Source organism: Hippopotamus amphibius, chromosome 2 (genome assembly GCF_030028045.1).
Source record: "Hippopotamus amphibius kiboko isolate mHipAmp2 chromosome 2, mHipAmp2.hap2, whole genome shotgun sequence".
In the NCBI taxonomy this organism is placed as follows: Eukaryota; Metazoa; Chordata; class Mammalia; order Artiodactyla; family Hippopotamidae; genus Hippopotamus; species Hippopotamus amphibius.
This window is the reverse complement of record NC_080187.1, coordinates 188,549,002-188,574,226: the sequence shown is the minus strand read 5'-3', so window position 1 is coordinate 188,574,226 and position 25,225 is coordinate 188,549,002. Positions and strand designations below refer to the sequence as shown.

At 43.8% G+C, this 25,225-nt stretch overlaps 1 protein-coding gene across 6 annotated transcripts in view; it reads right to left on the bottom strand.

The window, feature by feature from the left end:
• The window catches only part of SQOR (sulfide quinone oxidoreductase), a 42,561-nt gene that overhangs the window by 1,793 nt on the left and 15,543 nt on the right, over positions 1-25,225 (bottom strand). For 4 of the 6 annotated variants that reach the window (XM_057723704.1, XM_057723706.1, XM_057723707.1 and 1 more), the window contains exons 2-8: positions 19,264-19,514; positions 16,307-16,477; positions 10,555-10,608; positions 6,731-6,925; positions 4,915-5,124; positions 2,021-2,204; positions 279-346 (exon numbers count right to left, since the gene is read on the bottom strand). In XM_057723704.1, coding sequence (XP_057579687.1) covers positions 279-346; positions 2,021-2,204; positions 4,915-5,124; positions 6,731-6,925; positions 10,555-10,608; positions 16,307-16,477; positions 19,264-19,497 — 1,116 coding nt within the window. In that variant the 5' untranslated portion in view covers positions 19,498-19,514. Of the gene's footprint in view, positions 1-278; positions 347-2,020; positions 2,205-4,914; positions 5,125-6,730; positions 6,926-10,554; positions 10,609-16,306; positions 16,478-19,263; positions 19,515-23,284; positions 23,307-24,999; positions 25,065-25,225 lie in introns of those variants that run through there. The other 2 variants (XM_057723705.1, XM_057723709.1) reach the window with 2 other exon arrangements.

Sequence of the window (25,225 nt, the reverse complement as noted above, 5' to 3'; positions counted from 1 at the left end):
AAGGTGGCTTTTTTCATGGTGCTATCTAGACACTTTAGAATTTATTATTTGCTCTGAGCAGTTGTAATTTTTTCTTTTTTTTTTTTCTTTTGGTATATTCTAATTATTTGTACAGTAAAGAAATAGAAATTATATAACAAGAATAATCTAAAGGCAAAATTGAAGTGCCCATATTAGAGAAACTAATTAAGGAAGTGGTAAAATTGTGAGAAAACACTGTTTTCATGCAGAATGGAAAATGGTAGATTGAGACAGTGATTCTTACAAGGCATACAAACCTTCTTCACTGGTGTCTGATTCTTCATAATCAGAGAAATTGTTCTGTCAAGTATTCCTGACTGGGCAGCTGTATGAGAAATGGAAAAGTCAGAAAAACATGTGTCTAGATTTTCCATGAAAACGAATTAGCAAATAACTTGAATGTGAACAAGTTAAGAAGCCTCCATACCCCATCCTTCTAGACTGTAACCAGAACACAACTCAACACAGTGACGAAATCTAGCTTCACCAAGGACAAGACAAACTAACACGACAGGCTCCTGAGGGGTCACATTGGGGGCATGCAGCCTCACTATGGAGGTCTTGCTGAAACGTGTAACCTGCATCTGATCACAGAAAACTCCTCGGCAGTTCTACATTCTGGGGCACTCTACAAGACAACCAGCCTGGACTCTTCAAAACTGCCAGGGTCGTGAAAGTGAGTAAACAAATGGCAGGAGCTTGTTCTAGATTAAAGAAAACCAAAGACCCGTGACAACCAATGCAGAGTGTTGGCCCTGACTCGTTCATGGGGGCGGGGGGAGGGGCGATAGAGGACATTTTTAGGAAAACTGGAGAAATTCAAACTGCATTGTATGGATGATTTTATAATACAATGTTCAGTTTCTTGGACATGATAATGGTCTTATGAGTATAGAGGAGAAAGTCCTTTTTCTTAGGAGATAGAGGTTGAAGTAAATATTTGAGGGTGAAGTATCATGATGTCAAAATTTACTTCCAAATGACTCAACAAAAAAAGGTACATAGAGTGATCAAGCAAAATACTAATTTATTGGTTAATTATTATATTGGTCACAAAATACTAATAACCAGTTAATACCTGAAGGGTATATGGGTATTCATTGTATTTTCTTTCCAATTTTTCACAGGTTTGAGATTTTTTAAATGAAAAGTTGGGGGGAAATTACTGTTAATAATGAAAAAGACATTCCGTGGATTTCCTACAAAGTCTTCCTTAGGTTGACATAGTCAAGCAAAAGTAACACGACACGTTCTGCAGGTGTGTAATTCACACAAAATGCTCCCATACCCATAGGCAGGCAGGTCCGTGTTTTATAGCATCTAAAGAAGACAGTTCCTGTCTACAGAAAACAGAATCTAAAAGGCAATTCTCTCCATCACTGCTAGAGCAGAACATCGACGTGAAGAATTTAGTTTCCCAGGCTGAGGCCTTAATCATGTACCAATCAGGCCACTCTCCACTGTATCTGTCTTAACAGAGCAATTTTCTGCTCTGCAAGCTTTCATTGACTTGCATGTGTTTTCTGGGGAAACAAATGCTTCCCTAGTTTTACGGTGTTTCAGGCAGAAGAAAAATAGCCAAGCTGCCTGGCTTCGGGGGCAAAGAAGGCCAGGAATACAAGCATGGCAATATGAGAAGTAACAGAACTCCAGAGCATTGGAAAAGCGGTGCCTCTCTCTAATGCCCCCTCCTTTGAAAACCATCCCTCTGACAGAGAAAAGGCAGATGAGGTTGTGCTACTCTGGTGCAAAGCACCCAACAGATACCTCTTTACACAACACTAGGTTCATTGACGACTTGTTTCTGTGTTGGGGAGGCCAAAGTCATCTTTAGGCCACAAAAGTTTCTTCATTGCTAATGAAGATAAAGAAATATATCTTCATTAATATAATTAGCATATAATGAAAAGCCATTTGTGCCCAACTTTTGTTCTTGTTATGAAGGTGCCTTAAGGTGACATCATTTTGAGCGGGCAAGAAACACAGCTCGTGGTCTTACCTACGGCAGCAGCAGTCTTTGACGTTGGCAGGTTGGTGCAGTCCCCGATCCCAAACACATTTGGGTACCGCTTGTGCTGCAGAGTGTCTTTATCCACGTCCACCCAGCCGGCAGCATCAGCCACAGGACTTGTCTTGAGGACATCTGGTGGGCTCATTGGTGGTGTAACGTGAAGCATTTCATACTGCAAAAAAGGAGAGAATCCAAATGTGTGTTTTTTCCATTTTTTCTACAGCCCCACAAGCTCTCGCCCCAACTCCCTTACCCACACACTGTAGGACGGCTGCATGGAGCACTCCACAGTTAGTGCGCGTACTGATCCACACCATCGCCAAGATTTTACATGCTCCTGTGCAATGTGGTGATGAAACAACTGATGTGGTCTCCCTGTACAGAGTCCACGTGACCCCCTCGGGCAGTATGCATGGGGGAATCCGAAATACTGGAGTGACCCTCACTAACATTTTGAAAGAACTCATCGATGTTTCTATTTATTCCTAAAACGAAGCAGGTGCTGTATCTCAGTTGCTCTCTCCCTGACCCTCAGCAGACAACTTGTAAAGTCTGGTACTTCAGTTTTTCTCTGCAAAGAGGTTCTCAGAGTGCCTGAAACTCGTAAAGGCCGTGTTAGGAACTGATAAGTGAGTACCATTCCCAAATGTGGGTCAACTCTCAAAATACATAACGGAAACCATCAAAACACCAAGTTAATGTGAAATAAAGGTGGTAAGAATATTGGCTAGCACTTTGAAGAAGGAGGGGTCTGATTCAATACTGCATTTACTGAATTGTGTAGGAGGCAGGGCGGACTGTTTTCTCAAAAACCTGTATCAAGGTTACCCTTGGCAACAGGGCACTGACCCAACCTGGTCAATTTTGATGGCTCATTTATCTCTTTTGTTTATGCTCTTTTTTGTTTGTTTACAGAATATTTTGTAGCTTATCCTTTTTATTCTTTTTATTTAATTTTAATAAACTCCATCTAGCAATTTCAATTGATTTAAATAGTCACAAAACATATCATCATGCTGAAAACTTTAGCATCTTAGGACAACCCTAACCTTGTGATAGTCAACAGCCCCTAATTTCCATAACGAGTTCTGTGCCCTTACCAGGGCCTGCCAGGGCCTGATGGCAGAGAGAGTTAGGAAGGTGACTTGTATTTATTCCCACTCTCAGACAGTTATAAGCTTAATTGACCTTAAGGTGAAAGGAGTGGAGCAAATGGGCAGTGCTCTGTGAAGTACTCTGGGTGGCTCTTTAGGGGCCTGGGGCCCTGATGCTGGGTCTGTTTATTTACATGGAGACTGAGCACACATCTGCAGGACAGCAGACAGAATGGTCAATAACTATCACCCACCAAATTATTAAGGCCGTGGCTGTATTTCTGCAGTTAACCAGAAAACATAAACAAACTCCAAATGAGGAACATTCTATTAAAAAATACAAGTGGGGGAGGGGAGCTGTATTATTCCAAAATGTCAGTGTCATGGAAGACAAAGAAAGGCTGTGGAAACACTCCATATTAAAGGAGGCTAAAGAGACGTGACAATTATACTGGCTTCTGTCCCAGAGGGGAGAGTACTACAAATGCAACTTGTCAATCAACAAAACTGGAGTACAACTCATAGGTTAAAATATTGTACCCATGCTAAACTTACTGAATTGATAACTGTACTGTAGTTATGTAAGGGCATACTCCTATCTCTTAGGAAATTTACAGTGAAATATTTAGGGGTGAAGGGCCATCTTGTATAATGTACATAACTCACCTTCAAATGCTTTAGGGAAAATCTACTATATTATATTACATTACATTGCATTATATTCACATATAGAGAGAGACAGAGTGAAATCAATGATGAAGCAAATGGCGTTAAACTCTAATAAGTGAATCTAGGTATAAAGTCTATATACAGTCTTCTTTGTACAATGTTTATTTTTGTAACTTCTCTAAGTTTGAGATTATTTCCAACTAAAAGTTTTCTTAAAATTATGACCTTGAGTCATTAGCAACATTTTAAACGACAGTTGTTACACACCATTTAAGAAAGATGTGTGAAATACATTTTAAAAAGAGCTTGCACTAGAAAGTTTAAAATGTGAAATTTTGATGTTCACAAAATTAATCTTTGATTCACTTCAAAATTTCCTTTTCTGGACTCCTTCATTCCTCTAAAAATGCTGAATGAATAAAATGTGACTCTTTGTACTGTTTCCTCATGACTAACAGCTCTTGCCAGAATGATATAAACAAATGATGCTTCCATGCATCTTCTCCAGCTGCTGTTACATCTTGTTCTTAAGGTACTATTCCCACTTCACAGAAGAAGAAACAGACGCATAGAAGCCAAGCCCATATACAAAGGCTAGATCTTTCCAAGCAGAATGTGACTCCGCCAGATCTTTCAAGGATTTTTAAACAGTTCCTTTGATGCACAGGCGAAAGATGTTTAAAGACAGCCTCTTCCACAGGTGAAAGATACCCATCATTCCTGAATTACCCACAGCAGGACAGATTCTCACAAATCATAAACTGAGACAATCACCAAATCCTGCATTTAAGGAGCTCTTCTTAAATTCTGGGCAATGACTGAATTTGTAAAGTATTTTTGGCAGCTCTAAGTGACTCAATGCCAAAAAAGTACACACAAAATAGCATAAAAATTCACTTGGTACCAATAGAGGAATCCTCCTCACCTCCCATAGACACAGCCTTCTATCTCTTTCTCTTCCCCACCCAATTTGGTCCACCTCCTCCCCATCACAACCCTAAGATGCTTATTGTAACCAGCTTCCCAAAGCATATGATGAGGATGGACAAGGAAGTGGGGGCCTCAGCATTGCCTGCATCTATGGTACTGCTTGGCTGACAGCTGCGCCTCCACACTCACTGAAATCACTTGGGTCTCTCCAGGTTTGTCCAGATTCTCAAAAACAGCCTCTTGTTTATCAGCTCGGACTTCAATGAGGTTTTGCTTGTAGTTAACAGTGAGGTTCCTCTCCCGGATAATCTCCTGCAGGGCATCTGCATACTTCTTGACCCCAAAAATTGCTCCAAGAGAAGTATTGAAAATGATATTGGCCTTGGATCGCTTCCCCGTCTGAGAAAAAGAAAAGAACAGAAACAACCAACATCAAAGCGTTACTCTAGCTACCCTATTTTTTTTTAACCTAGACAAAAACCCTCAGAAGAGACCTTGCCAACTTTCTCCATCACTATGCACTGATGGGGTGAGCTGTGGACCAATCCACTGCCTCCTCATTTTCTGCCAGTGACACAGCAACTAAGTGCAACTTGATTCAAGGGTTGAGGTAGACCCTGCTCAGTGAGGGCCAGAGATTAAATTTTAAGTCCAAGGGAAGAACATAGAGCTGAATTGTTTATTCATATATTCATTTGTTGATTCACTCAGTAAACATTTAATGAGGTCCTAGAGTTGGCCAGGTACTTTTCTAGGTGCTGAGGGGTCAGAAGTGAACAAAACAAAGTTCCCATCCGCTTGGCTCGTACACTCTAGTATTGTTCATATGTTTCAGAGAGGCTGGTATTCTCCCAAGTACCTAAGATCTTATGGCACCTGAAAGAGAACCTTCCTCTCAGGCCATCTAAGACTTGGTAGGTGTTATGCAAAGAGAATTCCAAGAGGGAAGCAAGCTAACCTCTGACTTTTTCTTTTGTTCAGCTCCTTTTAGGATTTGCTCACTTGGGTCACACTTTTTGAAAGAAGATGGGTGAATAAGAACCTTAAAAGGATGTGCCAACCTGGAATTCTCATGACCAAGAATGACCTTTCTTAGAAACAGCAGTGCTGGTGGACCTGTTCCTTAACTGTCCACCCCACAGGGTTAGGGCAGGTTTACATAACCCAGGGGAAGGCCTTCCCAGTGCCAGGCTCCACACATACATTCAACACCTCTTCAGTCCCACCTTCTCCTCCCCTTCTGCCCACCTGTCCCTTTATAGAACCATAGGCTGCTTTGAATCCTGCCACTGTCTCAAGTCAAACCATGCTTTGGTAAACCAGCTGTGACATCCCACACACAGGCAGGAGGGCGACAGCAGCTTCCCCGCAGCTTCTCACCAGAGCCGTGGACACCTGAAGGTGTCTGAGGAATGCTGAGAAAGCATCCCTACCCAAACATCTCTTTCCACTAAGGCCGAAGTTCTACGTGAACAATTTGTTGCCTATAGAGTTGGCATTTTGCCTATTTTACATCCAAATAATACATACTAAGTGCCAAAAAATATTCATAACATTGAAGTTGAGTGGCAGCAGTTGAGGATATTATTATGTACAAACATGAACAATGTGCAACTAATTGTGCAAATATATGGATATATTTAAGCAATGTCTAACATATCTCCCCAGTAGACTTTTATACACGCATTTAAAAGTATGTTACAAAGACTATTTAATGACATAAAATACATACAAATTTGTAGGTACAGTATGATCATAGCCATGTTTAAAAACAAAAAACATGCATAGAGAAAAAAATAGAAGTTCATGTCAAATTGATGACAGCAGCTATATCAAAGCAACTGGATTACAAGTGACTTCTTCCTTTTTTCTGTTTTGTAAACTTCCAATTATATAATTTTGTATATGTGTAATAAAAAGTTAGAAACATAAAAGGTATTTTGATATAGATAAAAATGAAACCCCTTCTGCCCGCCTTGTCTCTATCCCTGGAAAGAAAGCATACCTTCCTGAAATAGGCTTCTGATAAATACATGATCTTCTGTGGGGCTCCGGCACACTTCACTGGAGTATTGGGGAAGGTAAAGATGGCATTGCCCTCCTTGAAGTCCTGCAGAGCTTTCCATGTCTTCTCTACTGTCCTCACTGAATAATTGGACCCTATTTTGGGATGGGCAAAACCTTCGGGGAGGCCTTTAATCTGCAACAAAGCACACAAAGAAATCATTATTTAACAAAAGTGTAAATGTAGTCTGTGTTTAGAGTCCCTGTTCTCTGCCATTTCTACAACCTCTCAAGCATTTCAGCACAATTATTAGCCCCCAGGACTCACACACAGTGGAGCAGGTGGGTGGGCGAGGGGTCTGCAAAGCCCAGAGCTGTGGTGCCTGCAGTCACCTGTCAAATTGTGGAACAGGCTTGGCCCAGGGGAAACCCTCGGCCTCCCTGGCCTGGAGACCAGGATTTGCACCTATCTCTTCGCGCCATCAGAATGAGGACAAGAAGGCAGCCTTACTTCCTTTTTGGAGAACAGTTGCCTTACTGGGAAGAAAGAGAACAACAGGCAGAACCAAAAGCCACGTTGTTAGTAACAAGAAAATTAAATTACCCTGTATCAGGTTGGACCAGGTCAAGCTCTTGGTAAAGCAGCGAAGGCAGGAAATTAAAAGCATGGACTTGGGAACCCTACAGAGCCAGCTTGTGTCCTAGCTTTCCTATTTACAGGCATTGTGATCCTGGGTAAATTACCCAGTAAAGTAGCTGGTGGATCTCAAGTGTGGTCCCCAGAACAGCACCACCTGGGAGCTTGTTAGAAATGCAAATCATCAGGCCCTACTCCAAACCTACTGGATCAGAAACTCAGAGGCAAGCCCAGAAATGTTTTAACAGGCCCTCCAGGTGATTCTGATGCACACTGAGAAGCTTATGTTCATCATCTGTGAAATGGGGATAACAGTAACTGCTTCGTGGGGTTGTTGACAGGAATAAAGGAGACCCTGCATGCAAGGTGATTAGAAAAATGACACTTGTGTGGTAAGTGCTTCATAAGTATTAGTGTATTCCTGCTAGGACGATTAACTGAGTCCTTGTCTTATATGTTAGAAGGTTCACACAACACAATGAAGATAGAAAGGAATGAGTTAAGAGACTCAAGCACAAGCAGGGAACCATAAAAAACAGTCAAGGGACTTCCCTGGTGGCGCAGGGGTTAAGAATCCGCCTGCCGATGCAGGGGACATGGGTTCAATCCCCAGCCTGGGACGATCCCACATGCCGCAGAGCAACTAAGCCCGTGCGCCACAACTACTGAGCCTGCACTCTAGAGCCCGAGAGCCACAACTATTGAGCCCGAGTGCCACAACTACTGAAGCCTGCACACCTAGAGCCCGTGCTCCACAACGAGAAGCCACCGCAATGAGAAGCTCGCACATCACAACAAAGAGTGGCCCCCGCTGTCTACAACTAGAGAAAGCCCATGTGCAGCAACAAAGACCCAATGCAGCCAATAAATAAATTTATTTATTTATTCAAAAAAACAAAACAAAAAACAGTCATCAAGATGGGCTGGCCCTTTAGAATCTCCCCAGGCTGTTCTCCAGGCTGTAGGGTGCCCACCTGAGGAGTCACCCAATACCTATTTCTCAGGTTTCAAGGAAACAGAGTCCTGTCGTCTCTTCCATTACATCCAACGTTAAGAGCAACTATTCCTCTGACTACTGACCATATCTTCTGCTGCAGTTTAAGTGGTGGTAATATTCATAGTCTCAACAACAGTAACCATTTATTATTATAAAATCACCTTGCATGTTAATGCTTCTGCAGTTTCACATCTATGTTAATATTCACTCTACTCACTCTCCTCCTCTGAGGGTGGGGGTGGAATATTATTGGCCCACGGACACAGACGAGGAAACTGAAGAGCAAGGCTGAGACACCCACCTAGACTCTTACAGAACTAGATACCGAGGCCCCTGACCACTGCCTGCAGCTCTTCCCACAGGACCTCCGTACTTCCTGGCTCCCAAAGCAAAACTCGGTATCCAAGAGATAAACAGCAAGTCTGCCTTCATGTTTTTCTCTAGTCTGGAGAAGCTGTTGTTAAGGAAAAAGGTGCCATACAATGGTAACCAAGTTCCTTTTAATGAGACTTGGTCATGAAGGGCAGTTTATGACACCACTGAATCCAAGCTGCTTTCCTGGGAACCCTGAAGCAGAAGGAGCAGGGAGAGGCTGAGAAAGAGATGAGATCTGACCCCCACTTCGGCTGCACCGTAACAGGCCGTGTGCCGGGAGCTGTGGGCCGTCCCACCGCACTGACCAGGCCAGCAAGCAGGACACGGCGCTGCAGAGACCCCCTGGGAGCCGGTGTGGAGAAGAGGCAGAGGCAGCTGAACAGACAGACGCTGCTGGGGTCCAACAGAGCCCAGATCAGAGATCCGGCCCTCTGGAGGCCCAACCACATTCCTGCCCCTGAGATCCAAACACCTTGGTATCCTCAAAGAAATCCCGTTTTGTTTACACTACCCTGGGGCGTTTTCTAGTATCTGCAAAGAGTGCTAAGTAACGCAGTAGCCCTGGTAACGTTACTCGCATCCTCTTAGCCTCAGTTTCCTCATCTATCAAGAGGAGATAAAAATATCTACCTCACAAGTAGTCGTGAGGAATCAATATCAGATTCCTAGCATGGTGCCTGGTGCCTAGTGAAGACCACAGTAACAGCTGCTTTTAAATATTATTGTTTCTTGGCTTACTGCGAGAGGGGCTCAGAACTCTCAGCCGTGGTCTCATCAAACAGTCCTGCTCACACAGCCTTGGGCTGTCAAGGCAACAGGACCATGGAGATGGGCTGTCTTTGCTAAGTCAACTCTGGTGGGCCTTTTGAAGAGGCGTGGACCTCCCAGAAATTATAACTGGCACCTTTCTCCACAGGGTCTCCTCCACAGCTTGTCGTTACACGAGGCTCATGACCTAGGGCACCAAACTCACCACACCCTCACACCGATGCATGGCTTGTTTAACCTTCACCGAACACGTCCCAGGTCATTGTCACTACCCCCTACGCTGGACGTGTCACAATGATGGTTTTCTACACAGAAACACACTTCAAAGACCCTGCTGATCCAACTCAGATGAGACCCTCACCTGGACCACATTCCTGAAATTTGTGAGCTAGCTATCACTATGCCTTATGTGCTTCAACTACTTATCCACAGTCCCCAATAAGTTTCTGTAAATCATAATTACTAACTCATTCCATTATGTTTTAGGAAAATAAATTTGAATTTCACAGTTGGCAGAGGGCCTCTGGCTCCCTAGCTCACCGAAAAGGGAGGTCAAAGGAACTTCTAGGGCAGCACGTACACTATGTTGGTCACTTCATACAAAAAACCCAGCCTCTCTGCAACAAAACTCAGACATCCTTCCAGCGCCTGGCAAGCTAACTGCTGCTATTTTACCCTTAACGTCTGCTTAAGAATTCACAATCAAAATCTTACTTTCAAATGAAAATTTGATCTGTAATATAACCAACTCAGTCCTGCATAGAAAGGTAGTTTTCTTATAAATGTGGAAAAGGCTGCTGCTTTGCAAGAATCACCATCAGGCTGTGGACATACTAAACTCTGATTAAAGCTTAAAGCTAGAACATATGATCACTGACAGAATTTTAGAGAAGACTCTTTAAAAACCATAAAAAGGCTGCTGAGAAATAAAACTAGAAGCGTATTTCTTAATACTCTTTCTTGTCAAAATGAATATAAAGCAACTAAATGCAGTTTTGATCGTAGCATAAGTAGGCCACTGTAACACAGAAGTAGCTTAAAACAGTACCTTCTCATAGTCCAGCTGGATTCCGAGAGCAATGATAAGATATCTGTAGGAGATCTGCAACACACAAAAAATGACACTTTGGACCAGGACCCAAAAAGTGGCAGCCCAAGGGCTGACTCAGGCCCCACATGTGTGTGGCCAACACTGCGTTTGCATTTTTCACCGGGACTGACGTGGGGCTGTGGGCGGTGGCAGGACAGCAGGCAGGGCACACGCTCCACTGGCCATCACGCCCACCCTCTCTGCTGCCTCACACCTCACGGCTTCACCGAGACTGTATAACCTGCCTGGCCTCTGGGAGCTCAGGACACCTTTATTTTTACAAAGTGCACAACAGCAAAGGCGCCACAGTTATTTGTGTAGTGCTTGTGTTGACACTTCTTCATGTTGAAGAGTGGGAGGATGACTTTCTAACCTTAAAATAATCAACTCTCTTTAAAATCTGTGGGGTAACGTGTGAATCCCAAGCAAATTTGACCTGTCATTTGAATGGGATCAGTGTCGTAACTGAGAAACTGCTCTTTTGAGGGTCACTGAAAAGGATGTGCGTGAGACAACCTACCTGATCTTGTTTAACGATCTGTTTGGAATTTAAAACTCCCCTCTTTAGATATGGGCATTGTGCTCATCCATGCTGAGGGCGAAAGTATCCATATTTACTGGGACGGAAATAGGGGTTTAGGATGAGAAGGAAGACAAGCGGAAGCACAAAAGCATAAGCAAGAAGGATGCAAAGTAAAAGGACTTGCCTAGAAAACTGGAGAAGGATTGCAGTGAATGTCAGGAGCCCAGCATGGAGCCACAGGTGGTGACTGCACAGTCTTATTCCAAATAGAGAAGCAGGGTGGCCAGCTGGGCAGATCACAGTGGGAGAGAGGGGCCTCCAAGACCTGACAGTGCTTGGCTGGAGCTGGGGAACCAAGGGGAGCAAGTCGCTGAAGGGGTCCTGCCCTGGGATCCAGGAGACTTGGCTCCAAGGTCACCTCCACAGTGAGACGTTCCTTTGACCCAATTCCCTTCCCTGCTGGCCCCCCCTGGGAGCTCCCTCAGCACAGTGTACATAACACTTTATAGCACCTGTGTTATATAGCAGCAATGTCCTCCTCACCACACTGAACACTCTTAGAGGATAAAGGTTATGTCTTATTCCCTATAGTCCTAGAATCTGGCACAGTCACTAAGTTAAAGTGAGGAAGTTGGTAATGTTTGTTGGATGAAAGGGTAGGTGGATGGTTGATTTCAGTTGCCTGTGAAAAATACAATCTATCAAAGTGGACAGATAATATATATATATCTTCATCTGTATGATTTGCCTATCCATAGAGACCAGTGCCCTTAAATTCCGTGTTCTGTAGGAAAGGGTACCAGGCCCATTAAATGGCTGAGTGAACTGTGTGAGTCTTCAGGGTGTGAGGTCAGAGACGGCATGGGGTCTGGGGGTGGTGACCTACAGGTAAGACATATGAACACTGTCCATAAGAAAAGCCTTTGGTTTCTGCATGCCTTGATGGTTCTATAGGAGCACAATATTGATTTTTAAGGACTAGTAACAGACAAGCTTAAGATTATGAAAAAATAAATAAGGGAGAATAAACCCTAAAGTAGCAAAGAACACAAGAAAGACAGGAAAGCCTCCAATCTTTTGAATAAGTTCAAGCTTCTAGGCCAGACGATCTAAACTCTAAGGAATTGCAAAAACTCGTAGACAAAACTTTTGAGCAATTTCAGAGAATAGTGCAGACCTCGCCAGAAGGCTAACTATGGACAAGTGCTCTAATTTTATACAGGGGGTAGTGGAGCTAAATTCTGACACTAATAATTTAATAAATAGGATGTTTATCCATTTCAAAATTTTAGGCTCATCTACTAAATAGATGTCTCATAATAATTTCGAAAAAGAAGAGCATCAGCGTGAGTTCGCAGACCGCAAACCTGCTTTCCATAAGTCAGCAGCCAAGAGCTCTGCACACAAGGAGAGGATGCTCAATAATATTTCCTGTTCCCTTTCTTTCATGTACTCTTTTAAAAAGTAACAGCAACATTGCTTGAACTTTCACTCTATACAAGGCACTTTTCTGAATGTTTTACATGTTTTAATTCATTTAATCCTCACAAGAATCCAATGAAGTATTATTATTAGTGCCATCTTACAGATGAAGAAACTGAGGCACAACTTGATCACAAAGATTGACTGAACACCTTCCATGTGATAGACATTGTGCTAAGTCCTGGACATACAACACTGAATGAGAAAAACCCAGTTCCAGGACTTCCCTGGTGGTCCAATGGGTAAGACTGCTCACTCCCAATGCTGGGGGCCCGGGTGCAATCCTTGGTCAGGGAACTAGATCCTGCATGCGTGCCACAACTAAGAGTCCTCATGCCACAACTAAGAGTCCTCATGCCACAACTAAGACCAGCGCAGCCTAAATAAATATTAATTTTAAAAAAAGAAAGAAAGAAAGACCCAGCTCCTACCCTTCCAGGAACTCATTCTAGTGGGCAAGAGAGATGTCACCAGATAATCACACAAATAATTACCAAACCACAGAATGCTGTGATGGCATGTCAAGGAGGAAACTGACTAGTGTGATAAGTCAGGGAAGGCTTGCCTGCAGATGTCATCTCTAAGCTAAAGATGAGTAGGAGTTAGCTAGGGGAAGAGGTGGAAGTACAATGTACAAATGCTGTAGGGAAGAAGGAGGCTGAGGTATTTGAGGAAATGAGAGGCCAGTGTGCTGGAGCAGGAACAAAGAAGAGAAGAGAACAAAGTTAAGTCTGGAGAAGGAGCAAGGATCAGTCTACACAGGGCCTGCAGGACACATACCAAACAAACAGACCCCTGAAATCAGGGAAGAGTCAGAGACACATTGAGTCTGGGTCTCAGCAGTGCCCTCACATTGTGTCCTTCACACTGTGAACAGAATAGGAAAGTGTAAACGAAGAATGGAAATGATTAGGTAAATTGTTTAATATTTTCAAAACAATACTGATTGATTTATGTAAGCCAGAAAAAAAGTTCTCTAGGGACATGTTAAAGAATTAAAACCTTGAACTTAAATGCAACCATCGTGGATAATGGCAAGGAAAAATTGCTAAGTGGGTGACAGAATCACAAATCTAAAAGATCCAGGCAAGCTGGGAGGATGAACTAAAACCAACAAGATGAGACATTATATGTAGATTTCTATTCTGGCTATGGAACACTTTTGCTTAAAAGACCTTGGACAAAAGTCTCACCAGCGTATACCGACTTCTTTCTCAGCCCTAAAACAAGAAACTACAACTCTCCCCTGGGTCTAGGCCTTAGATGTCTAAGCAGGGCTCAGAAGTGAGAGCATCTCCCAGTGCCTCTCACTCTCAAGTGGTGAGACAAGTTTATGTTCCTTAAGATAAGGAACCCAACCACAGAGGACGCTGAGCTATTCTTATAATGCAAAGGGGTCTGACTAGGAGGCAGGCACTGCTGTACCAAAAGGCGGATGTGTATTAGAAGACATAAATCAGTTGGTCCCATGAGCTGGCAGCAGACTGGAAAGCGAAACAAGCCCCAAAGCTCAATCTTGTGAATTGAGAACAGTCTGTGTTTAATTCAGTCTGCTCTCCTGGAGATGCCAGGGAAAATAAGAAAGTTTGTCAACAGGGGGAAAATAATACATAAATAATACATAAATTTTTAATTTAATGTAAATAAATAAATACATATGTATATATTTTAGGATGGGGGATACTGACTTGACAGTGAAGCATGTGAAAAAAAAGAATGGACCTCTAGCCCAGCATCAATCAGCACTGTGATAACGGTCACTTGGCAAATGCTAGTTTGGGCTCTGTCCAGTTGTGGGAGAGAACGGTCCCACTCTTTTCTGGACTGTTATGTAGTACTGGCCGCTCTTCCAGGCACCTCTTGGGGCCACGTATCACGGGGGCACCAAGCAGCCAGATCACGTCCAAAGCAGAGTAAACAGGGTAGTGAGGGGACTGGAGCCGTGAAATCTGAGGAAAGTGGGGACAGGAGGACACGTCTACCTGAGAAGAAGGCTGACACAGACTCTAAGAGCCACCTTTGAATAGTTGGAGGGTTTCTCCACAGAAAAGAGAGAAGACCTTCTCTCCCACTATAGGAAGAAGAAGGAGCAAGAAAGGTATTATGGCCACTAAAACCTTGGAGGCCCCGGCAAGAACGAAAAGGAGGTTCCATGAAGATGGATTCTCACTCATTAAAGGCAGAACTTTCATGTAACCTGTCTGTCTAATGAAGAGGGACAGCTTGTCAGAGAAGTCCCCGGCCCTGGGACATGTAACTACGAACCCATTTTAAATCCAACCCCCTGTGCCACACGCCCCAATCCCAGTAACTCGGCTCTACTTTCTTTAATTAATTTTCATCACCTCTAACCACTGTATAACTCACTCATCATGTGTGTCGTTTACGGTATGTCCTGTTCCACTAGAATATAAAATCCAGGACAAGAAGGATTTTTGTCTGTTTTTGTTCACTCATATATCCCTAAAACTGTACCTAGGTTATAATAATGCTTAATAAATACTGAGGGGACTTCCCTGGTGGTCCAGTGGTTAGGACTTGGCGCTTCCACTGCAAGGGGCATGGGTTTGATCCCTGGTTGGGAAACTAAGATCCCACAAGTCGCAGCCAAAATATAAATGAATGAATGAATGAATGAATACTGAGGAAGGAATGGAGGAAGAAAGGAAGGAAGGCAGAAGGTAGGCAGGTACTCTTGATCAGGGTTCAAGGAAAGGCTGCAAAGAATCTCTGAACTCCTTGAAATTAAATGCAAAATTAGGCACATATACCCATTTTCTAGAGCAGGTGAAGATCCATGCTCTGAAAGATTCATGACCTAAGGAAAGGTTGAGAATGCCTGCAGCCAATGGTCCCTGCTTAGAGCAAGGGGTTGGATCTGAAAGATTCCCACCAACTCTCAATTCTACAGTTCTGCGAAAATGTTGGAGCGCCCAATCTGGAGGGGGATGGGTCAATAACACCCTGGGGGCCTGAGAACCATGGGAGACTGGAACAGGCGGTGCTGCACGATGACTGTCCTGGGCTCAGCAGCAGACGAGGGGACACGACGAGGGGACACGAGGCACCAGTGGCTTCTAAGCCTGTCTTCTCACCATCCTGCCCTCACCCCCTCAGTCAAACACAGGGGCTGCAGTTGCTGAAGAGTTGTGCTTACTGTGTGGTGGGGGTGGGGGAGACTTCCAAACGGTGCTGAGCCACTGTGAGCCTCAAGCTGCAGCAGCAGCAATGCTTAGCCCTGGCACCCCCGCAGAGTCACACGGTTCCCTAACAACTCTGGCAGAGTGCTCCCTAGTGTGACAGGGATGGATACTTCCCAATATCCCCTTCCTCTGCAGGGCCAGCTGTCAGATAGAGAGGCTGGCTGCTTCAAAGGAAAAAGGAGGGAGGTACCTGGTATTTTAACATAGAGCAGTAGTATTTGTTCAATAAAAATTCAGACACACGATACTGTATCAAGCAATAGGGCAAACACTGGTGTTCAACAAATACTTGTCTTCATTGCTCATTTATTAATTCAGCATCACTCAATGCTTCCATCTATCCCATCCTCCTTTCCCCACACCCCCTCCCACCTCATGCAGTATTCAGCACACACACGCACATATACACCACCCTCTCACCATGAAGTTGTCCAGTTTGATAATGGCTGTGCATTCAATATAAGCCCTCAGGTTAACGAAGCCAAAGGACCCCAGTGATTACCTCCTTGTCGTTGTCTGTGCGGATGCAGTTCTTGTCTGGGTTCAGATCAACCACTCTAGCTTTGATCCACTCTACACCAGATGGAATCACACTCGCTGTGGGACGGCCAGATAAGGATAATGGTTTGGCACCAGCACCCACCAGGGTCCAGATTGGCTGGTAGAAATGTCTCTAAGAAACAAATTATTTGGAGATTTGTTTCAATGTGAGGCTGATCAAAAGGGTTATAGCTAAAGGTACATGAGCTAGACTCTCTCAATTCCTCCCTCCTGACCCTGGAGCAAAGAGAAGTCTCTAGAAAGTTAGCTTTCCCCCCACAGACTCCACCGGTGTCTCCTACTATGTTAAGCTCTGAAGGGCAGTCACATACAAAAGAATTCTGCCAAGATCAGCAAAAAAAGCCATAAACTATCTTTACTGAGCATTGTATTATTTATTGCTTAAAGTAGATTTGATGTTTAACATGTACATGTTAATATAAACTGCATATATACACACACACACTATGAATCCATTTTATGTGCACAGATATAAAGGAAAATTAAGCCCAGAAGCCTAAACATGGTCCCTCAGAAGTTTGTGAGGTGAATCTGAAAAGTTTACAGCCACTTTGGGGATGCTCAAAACTTCATTAACTTTCTCCTGTGTTTCCCGAACCCATGGGGAGGACCACAGACATCCCCTATCAGTTCTAGAAGCCCTCTTTTTTCTCAGAGGCATCAGAACCTACCCCACGATACCCAAACTTTCAGTATTTTCTGGAGTTCTTTTGCTTCAGATGGTCTACTCGATCTCAGTTAGTTATGAAAGTTCTAGGCTCGGGGCCAAAAGGCAGACTGGTTTAATGGTCTCTGAGAATTCCAACGTTTCCATGGAGTAGACTGGGGGACCAAGAGATCTCAACATTGTCAAAATGCCTCAAACTGCCGGACAGAATTGCCAATACCCCCAGAGAGGTGAAAAGGACATAAGGAACAGCTTTGCAATCTCCCTACAGCCATAATGCATGGGATCAAAGACCAGGGGGCAGAGGTCTCCAGTTGTGAGAGCTCAATGCTTTCAAGGCCAACTTGAACAGAAAAGGGAATGAAAATACAACCTCAGATAATTTTTTAGACTACAAACAAGCATTAGCTCCAGCAATCACTAAACCAGACACAGGAGGAAAAGTGCCAAACGCGTGACCCCCTGGCAGCTCCTCCAAGAGCCCCTGTCACTCACTTCTTCACGGAGCAGGACAGACTCCATTCTGGCCTCCTGCGTTGTGTCCAGTGCCTCAGAGGAGCCTGTCTCATTACAAAGAGCAGCCCCACTGGGAGACCTTCCGTGGTTTAGCTACAATCCACCATAGGCCACCTGATACAGCTCTCAGATCACTGTCATTTAAAATGTTGTCCCTAAATTAAAGTCACTTTTAAAAGGACATTGACAGAGAGCACCCTCCAGTCTCCCTGCAGATCACAGCACGCCAATTGGAGACTGCAACAAAGCCCAGGGCAGCCTCACTGGGTACTGGGAAGACTTCCTGAAAAGGAGCATGCCTTTCTTGCCCTGCCCTCTCCATCAAACTGGCACCAGATCCATTTTGCTTTTTCCACCCAAAGATACAGCTCCCCACAGGTGCAGACCTGGTTCCTCAAGAAACATTCGGCAAATTGCCAAAAATCTTGACTATTTTTCTGAAGCTTTGGACAATCTTAAGATCTTTTTCATGAAACAGTGCTTTACAAACACTTCCCAGCTTCCCTCCTGGTGTCTGCTACCTTTTTCTGCTTTATAATCTGTTTGTAATCTCTTACACTTAAATTTCTCAAACCTACTGACACCTTTTCAGAGGCCTCCCTGCCCCTCAACTCATCACCTTTTCTCCAGACTGGAAGAGGGGAAGGAAAGTGCAATGGCCACTGATTTCCCTCTGGACGTGAAACTGAAGGTGGAAGGAGATGTGAGTTGAATTGTTTCTCTCCAGAAAATATGCTGACGTCCTCACCACAGGGTGCTGACCTTATTTGGAAATAGGCCTTTGCAGATGTAATCAAGTTAAGATGGTGTCATACTGGATTAGAGTGTCCTTGACTCTCTAATGTTTATCCACTAGACTGTCTCTAACGTCTAATCCAATGACTGGTGTCCTTATAAGAAGGTCATGTGAAGACACTACAGACACACAGAGAGAAGGCCTTGTGAAGATAGAGGCAGAGACTGGAGTGATCTACGACAAGCCAAGGAACACAAGGACTGTCCACAACCAAAGAAACTAGGAGAGAGGCATGGGACAGTTTCCCCGTCCCCGAACAGCCTTTTGGGGGAGCGTGGCCCTGCTACCACCTTGGGTTTAGACTTCAAGCCTCCACAACTGTGAGAGAATAAATTATCTGTTGTTTTAAGCTACCCCATTGATGGTCATTTGTTATGGCAGCCCTAAGAAACCAACACAGAGAAGAACATAAGAAGCCAAGAGATCTGTCCTCGCTCTCCCCCTCCCCCCCACCTTCTCCCAATTCTTTTGGACAACCTGCTTTTCATGCCCAGAAAGAGAAGCACTAACCTGGGAACGTGGTGGCCCAGTGCATGACAGTCATTCCCATCCCAGCCCATAACCCATGCATGCATGTGCACAACACACACGCACACACACACGCACACATGCACACGCACGCACCCACCCACACGCGCGCACACCCACATGCACGCACGCACACAACACACACAGACACAGGCACGTATGCACGCACACACCCACACACGCACGTGTGCACACGCGCACGTGTGCACACATGCACACACGGACACATGCACGTGCACACACACAAACACGTGTGCACACACGCACACATCCACATGTGCACACACGGGCACCCACACGCACACGTGCACGTGCACACATGCACACATCCATGTGCACATGTGCACACATGTGCGCGCACACATGCACACACACGCACGCATGCACTTACCTCGCTGGGCTCAACAATGGCCACGTTTTCTGCGCCCACTTTCCTCTTCATGCGGGCGGCCATGGTGATCCCACCACTACCCCCACCCAGCACCAGCACCTCATAGTGGTTCTTGGCTGCAAGGCTGGCCCCTGTGTGCAGCTGAAGTGGGCTGGCCTGCTGAGTGCCCAGCCTGAGGAAGCAGGCAAAGAGTCGGGCACGGGGGACAGACACCACAGCGGCCAGCGGAGTCATCTTCAGGCTGGATCAGGCTACAAAGGACCAGATAAGACTCTGTGTAAGGAAGGAGCCACTATGGGACCGAAGCATTTTCTTGCAGGGAGGGAGTGGAGGCTGCCACATGGCCGGCTCTAGCTGGTTGCCGGCATTTCAAGACCATGTTCCCACCTGGCTGTGGCCAAGAGCTTCCTGGGAATGCTCCATTGATGGCCAACAAGTGGCTAAGCTTTCCATTTCTCCCTTTCCTCCTTCTTTCAGGACATCTCGGAGTTTGTCTGAACCAGGTAAGACTCACCTTTTAAGTTCGCTCTCATGATGTGCCTATATCCATCCCTGTTCATCCCTAAAGCTAGGGCATCATCTACAGTATCCCGCTGTCATCCTTCTCCTGTCAGGCACATTCCTCAACTCTTTCTTTGGCTTTTCAGTCCACCAAAGAGGTATGAGTCTACAGATAGACACCTGCACAATCCTTCACCACAAAGGGTACCTGAAACCTTGCTGAAACAGAAACAGTCCAGCAAGAAACCCACCTGCTGCAGCTCAGAGTTCAGGCCAAGGTAATCAGAGCCTCAGCCCCACTTAGAAGTACCCAGATCCGCCTGCCCAGGGATACACAACTTAATCAAATCACTGGCTACAGACACACAAGCAAAGGCCCTCCATACCTTTGGCAATTTCAACCAGATGATGTAAAAGCCATAAAAGGAGCCCTGCCTGGGATCATAAAGTTATATTTTATGTAAAGAATCTGTATGTGCTGCTGATCTGTCTTTTATTATATTCAATTCAGAAAATAATCTCCCCTTAATAGTTTTTCCAAGAGACACACTTTACCTTTAGGAAAAAGTGTTTCTTCTCTGAGCAGCTGGTACTTTGGCAGTGAGGAAATGAAGGCTTCTCAGAAACTGGCCTTGGTGTCATCCCAACATAGGATGGGCCTTACATCTTGGATACGATCTATTGTATAACTTGAGGGGCCCAGACCAAAATATCTCCCTCCCTGCATATTACAGCACCCCAAATTCCACCATCAAGCTCAGTTCTGTGGGTTCAACAATGCTCCAGGAACCCTTTATTAAAATGCAAGTACCCAACAAATCAACTGGTTTGCAAGGCAGAAATAGAGACACAGGTGTAGAGAACAAACATATGGGCACCAAGTGGGGAAAGCAGGGGCAGTTGAGGTTGGATGAATTGGGAGATTGGAAAATATATCAAATTGTACCCTTTAAATATATGCAGTTTATTGTATGTCAGTTGTATCTCAATAAAAGTTCTTTAAAAAAAAATTCAAGTACCCAGCTAGGGGATAACACTTCTAGCTGCTAAGGTCACTAACTTCTTAATGGGAACAATTTAATTATATGACTTCCACCCAGTGGAGAAGAGGAAGGCTACACAAGGAAATTAGACAAAGCTGAGAGGGGAAAAGACTATGAAAGGAAGAAAGAAGGGCCCTGGAGGAGTGAGAAGGAGGGGCCGGAGTTATTTTAATTGGGATTAACTCTATTCCAGTGTTTTGGCACCCCTGACAATTTCCTCAATATTTCAGATCTGAGAAGCAAGGGGGCCACAGAGCTGGGGGAAGCGACATGGGGGCCACAGAAAGTGGGGCAGGCTCATACACTGTTGCTGCAACTTTAAATCAGTATGAACCTTATAGAAAACATTTCTCATCCTCTGACTCTGCATTTCCATTTCTGGGACTCTGGTCTAAGGAAGTAACCTCTAATACTTAAGAATACAAATCTTTACAAAGATATATCTCATATATTCATTCATAATACTGTCAACCCTGAGATAACTGCTTTGTGGATTGGATTTGATTACATCCTGTTTACAGAAAAAACAACTGTAGGCTCCACACTGGCCAAGGAAGGCTCAGGCTCCAGGCTGTTCTAATAAAGGTTAATTTATGATTACCTCTATTTAAAATGGGGGGGGGGGGTGTGGGAATGGGCAGGAATAGCCATCTGCTTGTTAAAACTTTGGGGAAAGGTTAAGTAAAATATGGTTACAAAAGACGATCTATGTAGTCTTTTTAAATTATGTTTACAAAGAGCATGTAAAATGCTTATGTTATGATCAGGATATAAATGTAAATACAATACAAGCTCAACCATGTAAGAGAAAATGCATTTTAAAAAACTGTAAAATGTTGAGACTTCCCTGGTGGCATAGTGGTTGGGAATCTGCCTACCAGTGCAGGGGACAAGAGTTAGATCCCTGGTCTAGGAAGATTCTACATGCCTTGGAACAACTAAGCCCACGTGCCACAACTACTGAAACCCGTGCACCAGCCCGCGTGCCACAACTACTAAGCCTGAGTGCCACAACTACTGAAGCCTGCAAGCCTAGGGTGGGTGCTCTGCAACAAGAAAAGCCACCGCAATGAGAAGCCCACGCACCTCAACGAAGAGTAGCCCCCACTCACCGCAACTAGAGAAAGCCCACACACAGCAATGAAGACCCAATGCAGCCAAAAATAAATAAATAAATAAATAAATTTAAAAATTAAAAAAATTAAAATAAAAATAACTACATAATAAAAAATAGCAAAATGTGAACATTGGTAAGTGGTTTTCTCTGGGTTTCAGAGTAATGGGTGATTTTGATTTCTGCTTTTCTGTATCTTATAAAATCTCTACTATATACACATATTAATATTACAGTAATAAAATCTATCTTGATGATGATAACATGTACTAAGTCCTTTACATAAACATTTAAGTTGTGAGCTGGCTGTCATCATCATCCCCATTTTACAGATGATAAAACTGAGGTGGGGAGCTGACACGTGGTGGACTGTGATTTGAACCCAGGCACTTTAGTACCAGAGCCTCTGCTTTAAACCACTACATCTACTGTCTCTATCAACAACAACAAAACAATACTTACATGATAATCTTAAGTGAAAAAATCCAGATATATTTTCCACACTTCCCACAAAAGGGAAACCATTTTTTCATAGCACTGACACTTAAATATTAGCAATGTTTTGATATAACTACAATTGATTTTTTCCCTCTTCTTTGCATGTGCTTTTCTCATGTTTTCTTTAACGAGTTTTAAATTTTAAAACTCACTCAGTTTGGGGGGGAAGGGGTGAATGGAGAGATTGGGATTGACATATATACACTACTATGTATAAAATAGGTAACTAATGAGAACCTACTCTATAGCACAGGGAACTCTACTCAATGCTCTGTGGTGACCTAAATGGGAAGGAAATTCAGAAAGGAGGGGATGTATGCATACGTATAGCTGATTCACTTTGGTGGATAGCAGAATCTAACACAACATTGTAAAGCAACTATACTCCAATCAAAAAAACCAAAACAAAAACCACTCAATTAGGTATTGTTTGGTTGGGTTTTTTGCTTGTTTGTTCTTTGTTTCTTAATCACTGAGGAGTGGAGGCTATCACCAAGTAGGATGTTGCTGTTGGGTAGGGAAGAAGATATTTGATGGTGAATAGACCCGTCATCACATCTTGCCTTTCTATATGTCCACAGAATGACAGAACCACAGCCAAACTCCTCACTTGCCTTTTAGAGAAACCACTTTTTCATGGTCCTGATACAACGTCTTAACTCCCTGGAAAGAGTTAAAAAATAATGACTTAAAAGGAGGCCTGGCTAACTTTCTGATTTGCAGCCACACCATGTGAGGCTCTTCAAACTCCTAATTCCCTTCCAGCCTAATACCCCATGATCCTCCTCTTGAAAGAGGAAGAGTTTATGCAAATATTTCCCTCACTCAGCCAGGAAGGCTCGTTCTGTTTTATCCCAGCAGTTACCCGTAGCCTATTTCCGGATTCAGTATCAGTGAGCACAAAGTCCTCTAACTAGTTCTGTCCACTTCATCAATAGCAGTCATCAAGCAGAAGGTCCTGGCCTTTGCAGTCAAATTTCACTTATGAACTATAAACAAAACCTTCACAAACATAAAAGAATGTGTTAGAGGAAATGTTTCAGGGTTTCAAAACACTTGAAAATCTCAGTAACACTCTCATTCGAACAATGTAATGTCATCCTAACTTTTGGATCAGAAAAACCAGAACCATTATCTAATGCTATTTGTGGAGAAGGTAGGGCATGATACAAAGACCAGAAAACACCCAGGCCAATATTATATAATCATAATTTTTTAGTATCCCATTTTGGAACTGTGCTATAATCAAATATATATATTTGGTCTTTAGTCCCTGTTCGTGGTACAAAACTCCTAAACGCCTTGGAATTTCCTGGATGACAGGAGTTGTTATTCAATAGCAAAGAATAAGGAGCCCCTTTCAACCATAACTGAGTTTACGTTAATGAAGTGACTCAGGGCGGGACCCCTAGACAGCTTCACGATGGAGGCTGATCACCAGAAAGACCAAACATGTCATTAGAGGACTGGAACTTTCAGCCCCGCCCCCGGCCTCTCCGAGGAAAGTGGGGCTGGAGACTGAATTCTATAAAAACGTAAACAATGAGATTCTGAGCGCTTCCAGGTTGGTGAACACGCTGAAGTGCTGGGAAGGGGCTCAGAGAGGCCACGGAAGCTCTGAGGCACCCCCCACCACTCTCCCCCCACCCCATCCCATGCCTCGCCCTATGCATCTCTTCCATTTGGCCATTCCTGAGTTGAAATCAGCTTTATAGGAATCTGGTAAGCACCAGTAAAGTGTTTTCCTGAGTTCTGTGTGTCATTCTAGCAAATTATCAAACCCAAGAGGAGATCCTGGGAACCCCCAAATTTGTAGTCAGCCAGGTAGAAGTGTGGGTCTCCTGGGACCCCATGTGCAGCTCTGGGAGCTAACATCAGGATTGAACTGTTGGACACCCAGTTGGTGTCAGAGAACTAGCAGGTGTTGGAAAAACCATACACCTGGTGTTAGAAGCAGTGTTTAGAAAACATACACAGGAACCAAGAGACATTTCTGATGTTGATCTAAACTAAATCTGGAGCAACCATCAAACAGCCAGATAATTGAAGGAAGCCAGTCACAGAATCTTAACCAGAAAGGGGGGGCAGGGGGGCAGGAAGAAAGTCCAAACTTGACCCTGAAGTCAACAGAAATTTTTAAATCTCTGTCATCAAAATAACTAAAGAGCATAAATCTAAGTCTCTGAGTCCCCCTAGAAGGTAGCCTGAAAAATCCTTATTTTTTAAGTTGAAAAACAAGAATTACCTACTAATGATGCAGAAGAATGCAGCTGTTTTCTCTCTACAGTCTTATAAGGGGAAACACTTTTTTTAAAAGAATCAATAAATAAGGCAAAGTTAACTTTCGTTTAGCAAGTGGCACATTTATTTAATTGAAATAAATGTATTTCACTTAACAAATACATCTCCTAGTTAAATAATGTCATGCTTCTAAGTTAGATAAAAATTCTTCAATTAATCCTAAATCGAGTGCTTCCTTCAAAGAATCAAAATAAATGCTTTTTTATATCTGTAGTCTGACTGAAGTAAAATCCCTGCTGATTGAAAAATAAGACAGCCTGCTAGGCATTTCTTACTTACATCCCTGGCCGCTGGCCCCTAGTCAAGACAAGTCTTTGGGACTCCACACCTCTCCACAGCCAGCCTTTCTGGGATGAGCAGTGCAGACTGCCAGCATCGAGAGTTCCCGAATCCTATGCCACGTGACATGCCACTCACTGGGTGTCACTTGGCTGAGTTCAAACAGAGCTGGCCTCTAAACAAGGATTATTCAGAGCATCTTAATGAAAGACCCATCAGGCCAGTA